The sequence below is a fragment of the Epinephelus fuscoguttatus genome, linkage group LG5 (genome assembly GCF_011397635.1).
Source record: "Epinephelus fuscoguttatus linkage group LG5, E.fuscoguttatus.final_Chr_v1".
Taxonomy (NCBI): domain Eukaryota; kingdom Metazoa; phylum Chordata; class Actinopteri; order Perciformes; family Serranidae; genus Epinephelus; species Epinephelus fuscoguttatus.
In genome coordinates, this window is record NC_064756.1 from 46,378,439 (window position 1) to 46,396,530 (window position 18,092).

Sequence of the window (18,092 nt, forward strand, 5' to 3'; positions counted from 1 at the left end):
CATTTCACCTGCTCATTACTGTGCACAAATGTACTGTATGTACTTAGTCTTAAAGAGCCCTTCTGGTGCCAGTAGATACACAGAAACATCCCAGCAGGCTTTGCTTTGCAAGCATACAAAAAAGTTTCACGCATGTGAAAATTATTTTTCATGCGTGTGCTTCACCTCCGCTGCTACAACTCCATCCTAGGGGAAACACTGCTGTGTGCATTTTGTGCAACAGGTGGATGTGGTAGTCTACTGGTAGAGTAGAGAGAGCTAAGTAGCGTTGAAGTAGAGTAGAGCAGGGCAGAGAGATGGAAGCAAAATATATTAAACCCGGCGTTAATACAGCAGAACTGGAGAGAGGGGTGAAAAATAAATAGAGGTGGGCATGGCTCAAGTAGGGCGCAAAATTATAGACGGACAACGATTGACACATTTTTCACTTTAAGCCCTGACACTGTCATTTTTATGTAGAAATTAAGCTACAATACATGGCGTATGTTGTTTTAATTAATAAATACAGTGTGAATAAAGATTACATAACATAAAAATAACTGCAGTCTTTGTTATTTGATAGCCGCTTAAATTAAACAACTTTTATAGGGCAAGTAAAAACTGACTTCGGGCAAGTAGATCTCTGACCAACTTGCCCGACCGGGCAAGTGAAAAAAAACCTTAGCGTTGAACCCTGAGGTCTGTGTCCAGGCTCCCATGAGCACTATGGTGTTATACATATGAGATAAAAGCAAAATTTTGTGTAAACATGCAGCTTAAAGTCATTTATTTTCACTTGTACAAAACCAACCAACCTAAACCAACCATTTGTTAATCAGAATGTGTAACTACACTGCAGCTCGGCACAACCCTGCTGATACACTATTTTTTGCACATTGTGTGACTTAAAATGTGAATAAACATTTATTATGAAAAATAATAATTCAATGACATCATGGTGGACATTGTACATCTAGTAAGAAAAAATAATATTTATTACATGGGGAAAGTTTAGTTTAAATGTGTTGTAGAACTATTACTGTTACTTTATCTACATAAGATCAAATATTTTGGTATGAAAAGCTGCATTTTTTATTTAACCAAGTATCCTGTAACATAACTACATGTCTTACGATTGTAACAAACCAAACCGCATGAAAATCGGTTGAGAATTCAGCGAGTAATGATGATTTTAATGACAAATAGTCTCCTGCCTCAATAGAAATACATGCATTAGGCAGTGCGGCTGCGCCTGGGCAAGATGGCGGTCGCGTTGACGTATCACTCCAATGAGGAGCGCCGTTGAATGCGGCATCTACGTATATGAATGCGGCATCTACGTATATCTATGTCGTGAATTGCAACTACATCTGAGTGCTTTTTTTCTGAGGGAAACCCCGCAAAACAATCAGGGGTTCCTGCAGAACGCTGACATTTGACTCCACATGGATTAAGTGCCTACATGCAGTGATAGCTGATTGGACCTCCCGGTGGCATGATGGCTCATCATCCGAGCTTATAAAAGCGTCACGAAAAAGGCGTTGGTCAGCGTTTTCACATCGACTCTGAGGTAAGTGGCCCTGTTAGCTTTATGCTAGCTCAGTGTCAGCTTGTTGCGTGATGACTTTGTGCTCCTAACATTACCTGTAGCTAACTCTACTGATTCCTAAGACCCAGCTGCTTGATGTGGACATATATTAGTGAGTGTTGAAGGCAGTGCAGTGGATGGGAGCGATGCATTTGAAAGATTTATTGATGGTTTTGGCTTTGTGTGCTAATGTGCGTTAGCTGTTAGCTTCGTTTGATGTTTGGCTTGAGTGAATTAGCTTGTCAGATAAGTATAGCTAACTTTTGTTTGATAAACTCGACGCCTAATGCACAAGTGGTTGATTTAAAGAAATACTGTGACATTTTAAAGGCAGTGCAGTGGATGGGAGCGATGCATTTGAAAGATTTATTGATGGTTTTGGCTTTGTGTGCTAATGTGCGTTAGCTGTTAGCTTCGTTTGATGTTTGGCTTGAGTGAATTAGCTTGTCAGATAAGTATAGCTAACTTTTGTTTGATAAACTCGACGCCTAATGCACAAGTGGTTGATTTAAAGAAATACTGTGACATTTTAAAGGCAGTGCAGTGGATGTGAGATGGATTTCTAATGATGGATTTTAATTTGTACTTATGCTAATGTGCGTTAGCTGTGTATTGTGTTTGATGTTAGCCTTTTCAGCTTTTCAGGTAACTACAGCTAACTTCTGTGTGAGTGACTGTAATGCGATGTGTTGATTGTTGCGATGCTGTTCAGTCCTGCTGAGACTGAAATTACAGAGTGTATGTGTGTGTTTCTCTCTGTTTCTGTCAATGTTATTTCTACCAGTTGAGGTGTAGATTGACTTTTATAATGTCGTAATTGTATTTAATATGGATGCTTTTGTGTTAGTTGAGCATACTATTTAAATTAAATTTATGTGTAGCTGTGTGGCTGTAGCTCTGCGTTTTGTAATGTCAGCCATTTTCCTTTCAGTAAGAAAATTTGATATGTATGTTCTTGTGTTATGAGCATATTGTTTAAATTGAAGATGTCTTAAAATGGATGACTGTTGGCGATGGATTTTAAACATCTATTGATGGTTTTGGCTTTGTGTTTATGCTCATGTGCGTTAGCTGTTAGCTTTGTTTGATGTTAGCCTTCAATGAATTAACATTTTGGGTAAATACAGCTAACTTTTGTTAAACTTGACGCCTAATGCACAAGTGGTTGATTAAAAGAAATACTGTGAAATGTAAAACGCATTGCTGTGCATGTGAGATGGATTTGTACCATTTGTTGATGGATTTTGATGAAGTAGCATGATTTATGCTGATGTTTATGTCTGTTAGTGGTGTGTTTTGTGATGACAACATGTTGCCATATGGTAGCTTAGGTGATGACTTTACGCTGCTAAGTGTAGCTCACTTTACTGTGGTAAACGTGATTGCTAAGGCACAGATGGTTGATTTAAAGAAATACTGTGAAATTTTAAAGGCAGTGCAGTGAATGTGAGATGGATTTTTAATTGATGGATTTTGATTTGTACTTATGCTAATGTCTGTTAGCTGTGTATTGTGTTTGATGTTAGCCTTTTTAGCTTTTCAGGTAACTACAGCTAACTTTTGTGTGATAAACTCGACGGCTAATGTACAAGTGGTTGAGTTAAACAAATATTAAATAGACTATAAGATGAAGCACAATACATGTGATGTATTTTAAGCATTTATTGAAGGTTTTTGGTCAAACAGGATTCTTGCTGATGCTAATGGGAAGCAGTGTTATTGAACACAGCTATATTTGACCTACATTTAGGGGTTGTTCATCAACTGTAGTCTGACTGTAATGTGATGTGTTGATTGTTGCAATGTTGTTCAGTCCTGCTGAGACTGAAATTGCAGAGTGTATGTGTGTGTGTGTCTGTGTTTCTGTTCATGTTATTTAGCCCAGTTGGGGTGTAGATTGATTTGTGTGATGTATTTAATTGTATTTAATATGGGTGGTTTTGTGTTAGTTGAGCACATTGTTTGAATGAAAGCGCTGTGTGGCTGTAGCGTAGAGATGTGTAATTTAGTGTCAGCCATTTTACTTTCAGTAATAACATATATTTAATATGCATGCTGTTGTGTTAGTTGAGCATATATTGTTTGAATGGAAGCTCTGTGTAGCTGTGTGGCTGTAGCATAGAGATTTGTTATGTAGTGTCAGCCATTTTACTTTCAGTAAGAACATATATTTAATATGGATGCTGTTGTGTTAGTTTAGCCTATATTGTTTGAATGAAAGCTCTGTGTAGCTGTGTGTCTATACCTTAGAGATTTGTAATGTAGTGTCAGCCATTTTACTTTCAATATTTAATAAGGATGCTGTTGTGTTAAATGAGCATATTGTTTAAATGGAAGATCTCTTAAAATGGATGACTGTGTCGGCGATGGATTTTAAACATTTATTGATGGTTTTGGCTTTGTGTTTATGCTAATGTCCGTTAGCTCTTAGGTTTGTTTGATGTTAGCCTTGAGAAAATTAACTTTTTTGGGTAACTACAGCTACCTTTGCTAAACTCGATGCCTAATGCACAAGTGGTTGATAAAAAGAAATACTGTGAAATGTAAAACGCAGTGCCGTGCATGTGAGATGGTTTTGTACCATTTGTTGATGGATTTTGATGAAGTAGCATGATTTATGCTGATGCTTATGTCTGTTACCGGTGTGTTTTATGATGACAACATGTTGCCACATGGTAGCTTAGGTGATGACTTTGCGCTGCCAAGTGTAGCTCACTTTACTGTGGTAAACTCGACTGCTAAGGCACAGATGGTTGATTTAAAGAAATAATGTGAAATTTTAAAGGCATCGCAGTGGATGTGAGATGGATGTTTAATATTTATTGATGGATTTTGATTTGTTCTTATGCTAATGTCCGTTAGTTGTGTGCAGTTTTTGATGTTAGCCTTTTTAGCTTTTCAGGTAACTACAGCTAACTTTTGTGTGATAAACTCGACGGCTAATGTACAAGTGGTTGAGTTAAACAAATATTAAATAGGCTATAAGATGAAGCACAATACATGTGATGTATTTTAAGCATTTATTGAAGGTTTTTGGTCAAACAGGATTCTTGTTGATGCTCATGGGAAGCAGTGTTATTGAACACAGCTATATCAATTCAGTCAATCAGTTCAATCAATTTTATATCTGACCTACATTTAGGGGTTGTTCATCAACTGTAGTCTGACTGTAATGTGATGTGTTGATTGTTGCAATGCTGTTCAGTGTCCTGCTGAGACTGAAATTACAGAGTGTATGTCTGTGTGTGTGTGTGTGTGTGTGTGTGTCTGTGTCTGTGTCTGTGTTTCTGTTCATGTTATTCAGCCCAGTTGGGGTGTAGATTGATTTGTGTGATGTATTTAATTGTATTTAATACGGGTGGTTTTGTGTTAGTTGAGCACATTGTTTAAATGAAAGCTCTGTGTAGCTGTGTGGCTGTAGCGTAGAGATTTGTAATGCACTTTCAGCCATTTTACTTTCAGTAAGAATATATTTAATATGCATGCTGTTGTGTTAATGTATCGTTAAATGAAAGCTCTGTGTAGCTGTGCGTCTATACCTTAGAGATTTGTAATGTAGTGTAAGTCATTTTATTTTCAATATTTAATATGGATGCTGTTAGATGAGCATATTGTTTAAATGGAAGATCTCTTAAAATGGATGACTGTGTCGGCCATTTTACCATGTTAGACATTTAAAAAGATAATTTAGAATTTAAAAAATGATGCATATAGGTATGTTATTATATCATTATCTCCAGCAGGCATTTAATTGTACACATTTTCTATGTCACAGTTATTGTTAAATGAAGCAATGCGTTTTCTTTAATCTACAGAGAACTTTCTCACCTGGCCGTGTGATCTTGTACCCTACTGCTTTGACAGCTGCGATTGACCTGCAATCATCTGCACTGCATCTGTGATCTTCTGATCCAGAACTTGTACACAACACACAAAGATACATTCATTCAATCAAACACACATAGCCAACTGATAAACACATTTCTGATTCTGTACATACACACACATACACACACACACACTTACTATTTTAGTAGGTGTCTGTCTACTGCTTCCAAGGTAAGTTGAGCTATGTATGTATTTGAAGGCTGAGGCCAGAGTCTGCCTGTAAAGTATAGCTTTTGAGTATGATTAGTATACAGTCAGAGTGATTTGTATGATTTCTTTGTGAATGTTGAATTAATTTGTTTTGGTTGTTTGTGTATGTTTTTTAAGATGCCCCGTGCCAAGTCCCACCGGCGTGCCCAGGCCATAAAGAGGAGGATGGCGACGGCGCAGACTTGGACCCCCCTGCCACCTGTCCCCGAGTTTCGTGCTCGTATGTATCACATAGTTTTTTTGTTTTTTTTTTTGTTTTTTTTTAACATGTTTCAATGGTACAAATAATATGTAATTTAAAGATGTGTAAACCATGTGTTGACATTGTTGAATTTTGATTTGCCTGAACAGGGCGTGGTACTGGTTACCGCCATCGTGTGCGGAGATGGCCAACTTCGGAGCTGACCCAGCGCAGCTTCAGGTTGGTCACTCCAGCTCAGCATCCAGAGAAGCAGGTATGATTTCTGTCTTATTCATAAAGACAGTGATGGTTGCATGGTGTCACGCCTGGTGTCTGTGTTCTAAAGCAGTGCCTCTGCTGTCGCAGCACGTGTTCGTCGTTGGAGACTCCCACCTGCGCGCCATGGTGGATGGGTTCGTGGCCATCCCGGAGGGCTGTCTGTCTTTTGGTTTTTCTGTCTGTGCCAGGGAGCTGAGGATGGAGGTGCTGCGTAGTGCTGTGCCATGGACCCGGACGCCATGTGTTGCTCGCCCTGAGCAACAACCTCACTGCCAGCAGGACCATCAGTGAGGCGGCGTTGGACTTCGGTGCGCTCCTGACCACCGTCTGCAGCCGCTGGCCCAAGGTGTGTTTTATGTATTTATTTAATTATTTTTCACTGTTATCAGTATTTATTTGGTAGTTGTGAACAGACGGTTGTGTTATGTGCTTGTTTAAGGGAATTAATGAAGAAATGGTTGTTTCTAGGTCTTTGTGTTGGACTTCCCTCCCCGTCTGACCATGGACCTTGGCTTCCAAGAGCAGCTGCGTCAGGAATACCACCGTGTCGCAGCACGCATGGGTACGTTACATTTGTGGTCATCAGTTATAATTGGTGTAATTCAACTGAATTTATACAAGTGTAAATATTAGAAGGATTGATTATGTTGCTGTCATGTGTGTCAGGTCTCCCCTACGTGTCTGTGACGGCGCACTTCCCAGTCCATCGGTTGGAGCTGTGGTGCCATGATGGCGTAAGTACAGGATACTTTGTTGGTGTGATATAAGACGTGGTGGAGTTTCATGTTTTTGGAGTGACATGTTGGTTGTGTTAAACTGTTTTCAGGTGCACCTCAGCGACTCCGATGGCATGCCCATCCTGGTGCAGCTGCTGTGGAACGTGGCCTACCTCCAGCTGGCACCCCCTCCACCCGCGCCCCCGGTGTCTCCCCGGAGATCGCCGGGTGGCCGGGTGTCCCCCACTCTGGTCGTGATGGGGCACGTTCCTGTGCCGCGTCACACTGACCCCTGCGAGTGGACGGTGGTTGGACGGCAGGGCAAGGTAATGTGTTGCTTCAAGGCAATTTGTGGCTTAAAGTTGTGCAAAGTTTTTTTTTGTCCAAAAATGAAATCTAACCAGCTCTGTTGTTTTTGTTTTGTAAGGCTGGAACATCTCTGGTGGGACAGTCTGTCATCCCGTCCAACCCTGTGTGGTTCAGCAGTGGCATGTTGGACGCCATGGAGAAGGTTTCCCCTTCTTCTGGCTCTGGCTGCCCTGCTGATCCGCCAGCTGGGCAGGTAAGCTGTTTACACATTGCGTCAACACTGTAGAGGTCAAAAGGGGAGGACAGTTTTTAAAGAGGTTTGTTTTCCTTCCAACAGACCTTCCGTGTGAAGCGTCAGCCCAGAGGTGTTGCCGCAACGCGCAGAGGACGAAAGTGGCAGGTAGGTGTTTGTTTATTTTTTTTTTTGTTTGTTCTTTTTTGGTAGGATGTTGATGTGGAATTTTTTTTATATTTCTAAAACGTATGCCGCGACAAAGTGAGTGCTGTGTTTTAATGGTTTTTTATTTTTATTCTGTCTTGATAGGTTCCGGCAACACCTGTGCCTGCCTCTGTGACCGAGTCTACCTCCAAGCCTGGCCCAGCAGTCCAGGAGGTGTGTTTCATTTTAAATATAATGTCACTTATTGATGATTTTAGGAAGCAGTAACATGTAGTCTTTCGTTGTATTATTTAGTAAAACCTCATTTTGTTTTTGTGCCAGGTGCAGGTCACAGCCCAGCCGTCCATGGAGGTGGTGGTGGAGGTTGCTGCAGCGTGCCTTGCCGTGCCGATGGACTCCGCCATCCAGGAGGGAACCCGGATGTCACAGAGGATCGGCACAGATAAGGATGTTTCTGTTCCTTTTGTTACTGTTCCTGATGTTAGTGCAGTTGTGTCAGATTCAGACAGTCATGTTGTGGCAGCAGACGGTAGCAGAGGGTTCAGGCTTGGGAAGGTTGTGAGGGGAACGTTTCACCAGGGAGATGAGCGGTTTGTGTATCGAGGGCGGCAGTGTATGGCTATAGGTTTGGCCAGCTTAGCCAAACACACGTTGAGTGTGTTCTCGTGGGATAGGTTTGATGTTGATAGCGCGTTGGTGGTAGGTGATGAGTTGTACACTAGTTTGCTTGACCTGAACATTTTTAGCCACGAATCAAATCTCCTGTCTGTTGGAGATTTGCCAAAGCAGTTTGAGATAGGGGAGCAGTTGTTTAGCTTTAGCCACGGTGACACAGTGTTGGGTGAAGTAGGCGTGACTGAGGGTGAACACATCGACAGCGGTGTGTTCATCAGTCTGAGAAATGGACTGGAGAGGATCTTCAGTCAGTATAGTACATGTATTATGACGCTGTGTGGGAATAGTTCTGTCATCATTTGTGAGGATGGACGGTTTGCTGTGGTAGACAGTCACTCGCGTTGTGACATTGGGTTAGTGCATAGTGATGGTAAAAGTGTGGTGTTGCAGTTTGATTGTCTGGATGATCTCTATGGATACATCTGTTGTTTGGCAGACAGTCTCAGTTCTAGGCAGAAGCTCTTTGAGCTGTGTGGCGTTAGTGTCCGTGAGGGTGCAAGCCCAGTGCTGTCTTGTGTTTCTGTGGAGAGCTGTATTACTGAGATGAGTACTGCTCCAGTGGCAGACTATAGTGATGTTTCTGAGGCGAGGGTAAAACACATTACCTCAGGCAACTGTGTGTCTGAGTGTGGTGTTGGTGTAAATGTAAGTCCAGCACTGTCTGGCATTTCTGTTGTGACTTTAGCCAGTCAGGTGAGCAGTGGTTCAGTGGCAGAGTCAACAGTTAGTGATGGTAGAAAGTGTAAAATTTCTTCTCGCATTAGTGTGGTGAAGAAATTAAAGACATTTGATGTTAGTGAGGTTAATGCAGATGTAGAATTTGTTAGTGCTGTGGCAAATGAGGAGCTGCTCTTCCAACCTCTTAGTGTAGATGTCTGTAAAGCTTTGTGTAGCCAGTTGAAGATAGACTTTGGGAAGGTCAGTGGTTCTGTGTCCACAGAGATGGGGCTGTTAGGGGTCCCGTGTTTAAATGAGAGGATTGTGGCTGATGGTAACTGCTTCTTCAGAGCCATCTCTCAGGCTGTGAGTGGCTCACAGAAGTACCATCGCAAGATTAGGCTAGCTGTATGTAAGGAGTTAGAAAGGAATTCAGATAAGTATGCAAGTCTTCTGAGAAGTGAGTATTCATCTGTTTCAGAGTATCTTCAGCAGTCCAGGATGAGAAATGTGAACAGTTGGGCTACAGAGGTAGAAATCCAGGTCACAGCAGATTGGTTAGGAGTTAGTGTGTGTACTTTTTATGATGGACGTTGGTTGAAGTACAAGTGTAACAGTAAGTGTTTGTCAGCAGAGTGTATTTATGTAGAGAATGTCATGGGACAGCATTTTGAGAACACTGTTTGTGTGCATAAGCCTGGACTGCAGATTTGTTATAGTTACTGTAAACTTAGTGATGTGTCAGGTTATAGCATTAGGTCAAGAGTGACAGATGTTGTGGATAGTGAGAAGTTAGCCGTTGGATGTAATGAATGTGTAGGGTCTGAAGGCGTAGGTTGTAAACCTGTAAAATCAAAGTATTTGAGGCAGAAAAAAGGGACACAGGAGAAAATGAGTAGGTTGCTTAGGGAGAGACGTAAAGTAAAGTTTATGAAGATGTATCAGGAGAACGTATTGTATAGGGAAAGTGTTAAAGCGAGAATGGTTAGTAAATATACAGAGAACATCCAGCACAGGCAGATGGTTAAAGAGATCAGTAAAGCTAAGAGTATGGTGAAGTATAGAGAAAGCATCGAGCACAGGGAGAAAGTTAAAGCGCTGAGTGTTGGTAAATATAGAAAAGACATCCAGCACAGGCAGATGGTTAAAGAGATCAGTAAAGCTAAGAGTATGGCGAAGTATAGAGAAAGTATCGAGCACAGGGAGAAAGTTAAAGCACTGAGTGTTAGTAAATATAGAAAAGACATCCAGCACAGACAGAGGGTGAAAATGATGAGTGTTAGTAAATATAGACAAGACACCCAGCACAAACAGAGAGTTAAAATGATGAGTGTTAGTAAATATAGACAAGACACCCAGCACAAACAGAGAGTTAAAATGATGAGTGTTAGTAAATATAGACAAGACACCCAGCACAGACAGAAGGTTATGGATAGCATCAGGTTGAGTAGGAAGCAGAGGATGGAGAAGTCAGTCGACTTTGGTTTTGTTATGGAGCAGTTTTTGGAAAAGGTCAGGGATGGTCCAGATTTTGTGTGTTGTGTGTGTCATAGGTTGTTGTTTAGAAATCAGGTGCAGAGCTGTGTAAGGGAAGTGTATGGTACAAGTTTAGCTACAGCGGGTATTGCAGAACAGTGCATTAGTGAGAAGTATTTGCATAGATGTAACGATCAGTGTGTTGTGCCTTGTCAGTTGGTGTTGTGTAGAGGTCAGCTGTGGATTTGTCATACGTGTCATCGTAAGATTAGTGCAGGTCAGATGCCAGCTGAATGTTGGAGTAATAACTTGGATGTTGATCCCGTTCCACCAGAACTGGGATGTCTGAATAGTTTAGAGCAGCATTTGATAGCCTTGCATATTCCTTTTATGAAAATGTTGGCATTGCCTAAAGGGGGGCAAAATGGAGTACATGGTCCAGTGACCTGTGTTCCCGCCAACATTACGCAAACTAGTAATGTGTTGCCGCGTTCGAGTATGGAAGGGTCTTTGGTGCAGGTGAAGTTAAAGCGCAAGTTGACATATAAGGGACATTACGAGTACCAGTTTGTGGATCCGTTGCATGTAAGACAGGCGCTGGAGTATTTAAAGAGGACCAATATTCATTATAGAGACATAGAGTTTAATGAGGAGTGGATTAATGAGTTTTGTAGGCAGGAAGATGGGGACAGGGAAGAGGCTGGATCAGCTAGTGAGGATGAAGCTGGTAGAGGAAGTGAGGAAGCTGGTACAGGAATTGAGGTTGTTGGTCAGGTTGTAGAAAAGGCTGAGGTTGATGATTTAGCAGAATCAGCAGACATAGTACAAGATGAAATGTCACATGACAGACAGCAGCACTGCATGTTGCAGGACACTTGTCTTATGCCTGTTGATATTGGTCAGGAGGCATTAGATCAGTATTTTGATGATATTGTGAATATAGCGCCTGCAGAGGGAAATAGTCCAGTTAGGATGCTTTCTGACCGGAGTAATGAAGCAAAGAGTTTCCCTGTATTGTTTCCTCTGGGTCAGAAGACCTTCCATGACAGTCGGCGTTGTCAGTTGAGTCTGTCGCGTTATTTCAACAATAGGATTATGCACTGCGATGGTCGTTTTGCACGTAATGTAGAGTACATATTTTTTGCTCAGTACATGTCAGAGGTTGATCAGGTGATGTCAAGTGTTTCTGTAGCGTTGCGTAAAGGTAAGGGAGGTCAGAGGTCTCAAAGGATTAGTCAGAGTATGCTGAAGGATGAGGAGTCTCTGAAGCAGTTGTTGCAGTTTGATGATGGATTTCGGTTTTTAAAGCCTCTTCGTGGGACCCCTGCGTTTTGGATGTCCGTGCAGAAGGACGTCTTGGCGTGTGTGCGTCAGTTAGGGATTCCGACGTGGTTTTGCTCGTTTTCGTCTGCAGATCTGCGCTGGCAGAATCTCCTGACCAGCATCCTGAAGCAGGAAGGCAGAACGCAGACGGTAGAGGATTTGGAGTGGGCAGACAGGTGTCAGTTGTTGCGTGGTAACCCAGTTACAGCAGCGAGGATGTTTGATTACAGATGGCATTGTTTTCTGAATGAGGTTCTCATGTCTCCTGCTCAACCAATTGGCAAAATCATAGATTATTTTTATAGAGTCGAGTTTCAGCAGCGCGGTTCTCCTCACGTTCACTGTCTCTTTTGGATTGAGGGTGCTCCCCAAATTGATAAGAATACAGACGAGGAGGTTGTAGAGTTTATTGATAAGTACGTATCGTGCGAGTTACCCTCAGATGATGACGCATTATTGGACATTGTGTCATCAGTGCAAACACATTCCAAACGACATTCAAAGTCATGCAGGAAAAAGAAGACTGTATGTCGTTTCAATTTCCCAAAACCTGTGTCTGAGCGTACATTTATTTGTAAAATAGAAGAAATAAAATGCACATGTGACAAGAAGGAGGCAGAGGAGACAGGGGAGGATCCTCAGTCTGAAGACAAACCAGTCTGTAGGTGTTTTGACAGGAGTAACAAGATGAGAGTAGAGATTGCGAAGTCCATATTGGAATCCGTTAAGAAAGCAGTGGAAAGTGAGTTGTTTGGTAGTGTAGAGGAGTTATTTATGAGTGTGGGCATTAATCAGGAGATTTTTGAAATGGCATATAGGAAAATGCAAAAGAAGACCAAGGTAGTTTATAAGAGAGGAGTAAATGAAGTTTGGGTCAATCAGTATAGCAAGCAGTTGTTGAAGTGTTGGAACGCTAATATTGATGTGAGCTTTGTAACTGATGCGTATGCAGTTGTTGTGTATATAATATCGTATATTACAAAAGCAGAGAGAGAAATTGGCCTGTTATTGAGTAATGCCCAAAAAGAAGCCAAAAACCAAGGAAATGTCTCAGCTAAAGACGCGTTGAAGAAGTTGGGTAGTGTGTATTTGCATAATAGGGACGTTAGTGCTCAGGAGGCAGTGTATAGGTTAACAAACTTGCATTTGAAGGAGTGCTCTAGGAAGGTTGTGTTTGTGCCGACAGGGAATAATATAGTGAAGATGAGTTTACCCCTCAGTGTTTTGAGGCAGAGAGTATCTGCACACGATCTTAGCACAGAAGATATGTGGATGACGAGCTTCGTGGATAGATATAGGAACAGGCCCGACGGTGATGTGTTTGAAAATATGTGTATGGCGACATTTGCGTCGGAGTATCGTGTTCTTTCCAAAAACGAAAAGTCTCCGGACATGATTCGATTGAAAAATGATTTGGGCTTCATTTTGAAGAGGACACGTACTCAGTTTGCGGTTGTTCGGTACATGCGCGTTAGTTTGGAAAAACATCCAGAGTTGCATTTTCAGAGTTTGCTGCAGTTGTTCCTTCCATATAGAACTGACTCAGACCTCAAACCTGAAGGCTTTGAGCTGTTTGAACAGTTCCATGAGGAAGGAAGTGTGACATTTAGTGACGGGTCAGTACATGCGGTTAAGGACGTGGTGAAGGATAATAGAGCTGTGTTTGATGTAGACAATCCAGATTTAGAGCGTGCGCAGGAGATTGCAGAGCAGCACGGTGTAGATGAGGAGGATGCTTGGGGGGAGCTGTGTCCTGAACAGGAAGTTGAACGTCTTGAGTGTTTAGAGGAGAGAAGGCAGCAGCAGGGATCTGAGATAGTAGAGGAGCAGTTACAAGAACGTCTGGAGAATGTGCCAGATTTGGTTGTTGGTAGTAGACAGGTAGTGCAGTTGGAGAGGAAGAGGAATGTGATGTGTAGAAGTGAGGGCTTAGCTTTAGTTAGGTCTCTGAATGAGACACAGATGGCTGTGTTTTATAAGGTCAGACAGTGGTGTTTGCAGAAGGTGATGGGTAAAAACCCAGAACCTCTGCATGTGTTTGTGACAGGTGGTGCAGGGACGGGGAAAAGTCATTTAATTAGGGCTATTCAGTATGAGGCAGGGAGGTTGTTGTCCACACTTTGTGATCAACCAGACGATATTTGTGTTTTGTTAACCGCACCTACAGGTATAGCTGCATACAATTTTTAAATGCAGCAACAATTCATCACACATTCAGTATTGGCACACATGCCAGTTTGCCTTACATCCCTTTGGGTGAGGACAAACTAAACTCTTTGAGAGCCAAATTTAGTCGCCTCCAAATTGTAATCATAGATGAAATCAGTATGGTTGATCACAATCTGTTGGCATATGTTCATGGTAGGTTAAGGCAGGTGAAGCAGACGGGCGACTTTTCCCCATTTGGTAATGTCAGTGTGATAGCTGTTGGAGACTTCTATCAGTTGCCTCCCGTTAAAGGGAAGCCTCTGTATAGCTGTCCGCTTGGTGTGGACCTGTGGTGTGGTTTTAGTATAGTGGAGTTGACAACCATAGTTAGGCAGAAGGATAGTGTGTTTGCAGCGTTGCTGAACAGGTTGAGAGTGCGTTCAAAGGCCACCCCATGTTAGCTAGTGATGTTGAAATATTAAAGGCTTGCGAGACAGGGGAAGAGAGCTCTGCTTTGCATATTTTTCCAACCAATATGCAAGTAACTGAACATAATTTTATGCAGTTGATTACCATGTGTCCAGATTATGTTGAGATAGAAGCCAAAGATTTCAAACATAACAGGAAAACAGGCCAATTGGAATGTACAGCATGGCATCATAGTAATGCGGACACATGTTTACTGGATAGGTTGTGTTTGGCAAGGAACGCACGTGTTATGTTATGTAAGAACGTAGATGTTGAGGACGGTCTGGTCAATGGCGCATGTGGCACGGTAACTCATATCAATTTTGGTGATGATGAGAAGTTTCCTAAAACAGTTTATGTCAGATTTGATGATGAGAAAATTGGCTCACAGAGGAGGAAAACACGTGCACATGCGGCAGTAGAATGCAGGTATTCTACTGCTATTGATCCCGAGGAGGACAGGGCAACTAAAGCAGGTGGTCTGCGATTTCAGTTTCCTCTTAGGCTAGCGTGGGCGTGTACAATGCATAAAGTGCAGTGATTAATGGTAGATGAGGCTGTAGTGTCTTTGAAGAAGGTGTTTGCACCTGGGCAGGCGTATGTAGCTTTGAGTCGTGTTAGGGCTTTGTCTGGACTGATCAGGGATTTTAAAGAGAAGGCCATTTACTGCAAGGATGCCATAAAGGAGGCCTTAGACAGCATGCCCCCATTTTTAATTGAGCAGCCTAAACCTTCATTAAGTGCACAAAGTTTCTCTGTGTATTTAATGAACGTTCAAAATTTAAGTCGCCACCTGGCAGATTTGGTGTCTTGCACACAGCATTTACAGCCTAACTGTATTGCTGTCACAGAAACGTGGCTCACTGCACAGTCCTCGTTAGACAGTGTCCAAATTGATGGATATGCTTTCCACAGTCGTCCGCGAGGTTTGTGTTACAGCAGCAGTAACCCCAAATTGTTAGAGCTCCAGGATCTAGAACATGGTGGAGTTGGTTTGTACATTGTAGGCAATTTGGACTGTAGCATCCTGCAGGCGCCCGATTTGAATCTGGAGTGTTTGGTGTGCCTGTGTAGCAAATTTAACATTGTGATGGCAGTAATTTATCGTCCACCATGTTATCCAAAGTCTTTATTTAAACAAAATCTGGGGAAATTACTTGATTGGTTGTATCTAATTAGTGACACAGTTGTAGTGATGGGAGATTTTAATGAGAATGTTTTGAAAAAATCATCAATTTGTAAATTCATGGGGCAAAAAGGATGTCATCAGCATGTAACACAGGAGACAACAGAAAAGGGGACATTAATTGATCACGTTTATGTTAAAACAGCACAGTATGATGTGGAATGTGCAGTGATGCCCACGTACTTCAGTGATCATGAAGGTATTCTGTGTAGTTTTAGTGTGAGAGATGATCAGGGTGAGCTATAGGACTTAGACAGGTTGTTTGGGGACTTTGAGGATGTAGAGGTGGATGCGTAGTGTTTAGATGTGGATTAGATCAGGTTGGTTTGTGTAGCTTCATGTGACTCATACAAAGTCCCAGTGCAAATGTAGGTAGTGGTGGTGGTGTTATTATTGTTGTCATTGTGTTTATCTGTAGAGTTTTCAGAGGAAACTGACTTGTAGTTTGTTGTTGTGTTGAAATTGTGTAGGTTTGCACGCACGTGAAGTTGTGTTAGTGTAGAGTCTGTCCCACTCCATTGTGTGAAGATTGTGTATTGTAGGGAGATTTGAGTGTATTGTGTGGAAATGTTTTTAGTATGTTATGATTATTATTATTATTATTATTATTATTATAGTAGAGATTTTAGGTGAAACCAATCATGTATTACAGGTGGAATGAGTTGAGTGTTAGCTGTTGTGAATAGTGTTAGTTAATTAATATAATCATGGTTTTTACAGCTGTTAGTGATTGTAGATGTGTTGGTGTCTGTCTGCCACATGTTGGTTGTTGGTCTCTGTTGCGACTGAATGTATGTATTTATGCATGTTAGAGTTTGTGGGTCTTTCAGTCCTGATGTGTTCATATGCAACTGTTTCAGTCATGAAAATATGAAAAGGTTAATTTGACTCAAACAAATACATCAATAGAAAATAGACGGGCTTGATGTTGCATGTTTTCTGTAGCCCTCTAGTGTTCAAAATTCTGATCAGTAAGTTAGAAAAGATGCAGCATTACAATTATGATGTTACATATGAACACAAGAGGAAATGATTGTATTTAATAAGTTAACAGTTAATATTATGGTTGTTGTTGTTATTTATTCATGTATTTATTTATCAGGCTTTACAGGATACGACATCCCTCTGTCCCCACACACACACACACACACACACACACACACACAATGGTAGAAAGCTCAGGAAGAGCAACTGAGGAGGGATCCCTCTTCCCAGATGGACAGACAGGCAGTAGATGGCGTACAGAACAGATCAGCATAATAAACAGTAATACGTATGACACAAAGAGACAGAAAGAGAAATACAGAGAGAGAGAGAGAGAGAGAGAGAGAGGTGAAGGAGAAACGGTAATGACAGCAGCTTACAACAACATTAATCATCTGGCAGGAGCACGGTAGCAACAGTAGCTTTTAATACAGGAAGTGCAGTCAGTAGTTCAGATAAGAAATGCTCATGTTTGTGTACATGACCTTACAGCAACTCTGACCTTACAGCAACTCTGTTCTGGCACCACAGGGCACAGACTCTTCATTCTGCATGTCTTAGCTGCCGAACAGGACACTTGTAAACAAAAAATGTTGCTGCTGCTGTTGTTGTTGTTGTTGTTGTTGTTGTTGTTTCCACGAATTCTCCTCCCCCTTGTGTCCCTCCAATCTTATGTTTTCTCTCTCCCTGTGCCTTTCAAAATTTGTATAGCTCATTGACACTGCTTAAATGAATTGAATAGTTGGTTGGTGGCGTTTCCTTTTTAACAGTAATCTTTCTTCTCTCTGAGGTGGTTGAAAATGCTGCTGTGATGGAGCGTCCCAACCTCTGCAGTCCCCAAGTGATATTGTGGAGCAAGTGGAATTTTGGGACAAAAGTTCCACATGGTTGGTTGTTTTTTGTGTGTGTGCATGTTCTGGCCAAGATGCACTGTAGTCTATGTGAGAGACATAATAAAAGTTCAAAAAGTAATCCAGTATCAATTGTTGTTTGAGGGCATGGACAGGAAGAGAATGTAGGACTGTTAATTGATCATTTTTTTTCTACATGAACTATAAAGTGAAACAGTGAATTATGTAAATGAATATCCCGACATGTTTTGTTGCCATATTTGCAACCAATGTATTAACTAAAATGTAACTGATATCTTGGCTATGGAAACAAAATGTCATCTCCAAAGTATCCACATTGACATGAAATACATTGTAATGATAAATAAACTATATAATGTTAACTACAAAATGGTGTCTGTCATACTGTTAAGAATTGAAGTGTACTGTAAAAGGCAATGGTCTGTGGTGACTGTATTCCTGGTGTGTTGTGCAACACGTTATGTTTGTACATGAATATATAGATATATAAATTTTAACAATTTTTAAGGATAAACATAAAACCAACATTAACATGGGTAAAACATGAATTACAAAGGAGAGTAAATTCTAAAAACATTTTTAAAGTGGTGATTAAACAAATTGACTTGTAATTTTGGAGTGGAACATTTCCTCAAAGATATGTATAGTTTCCTGATGTTTACAACACTGAAAAGAATTAGAGGAAGTTGTAATGACATGGGATTTGTTCCTTTTATGGACCTGTAGTTGAAATGGGATAATTTGCTGTAGGCC

The 18,092-nt window shown here is 41.3% G+C and overlaps 1 protein-coding gene across 1 annotated transcript; it reads left to right on the top strand.

Annotated features, from left to right (window-relative positions):
* Nucleotides 1-638: 638 nt before the first annotated feature.
* On the top strand, nucleotides 639-17,705 carry LOC125889071 (uncharacterized). The gene is given in 12 exon segments (XM_049576737.1): nucleotides 639-1,549; nucleotides 5,383-5,885; nucleotides 6,017-6,120; nucleotides 6,213-6,349; nucleotides 6,351-6,471; nucleotides 6,594-6,687; nucleotides 6,792-6,859; nucleotides 6,952-7,167; nucleotides 7,269-7,403; nucleotides 7,488-7,550; nucleotides 7,695-7,763; nucleotides 7,872-17,705. Coding segments are annotated over 11 exon segments (7,122 nt in total). The 5' UTR covers nucleotides 639-1,549; nucleotides 5,383-5,770; the 3' UTR covers nucleotides 13,872-17,705.
* The last annotated feature ends 387 nt before the right edge of the window (nucleotides 17,706-18,092 follow it).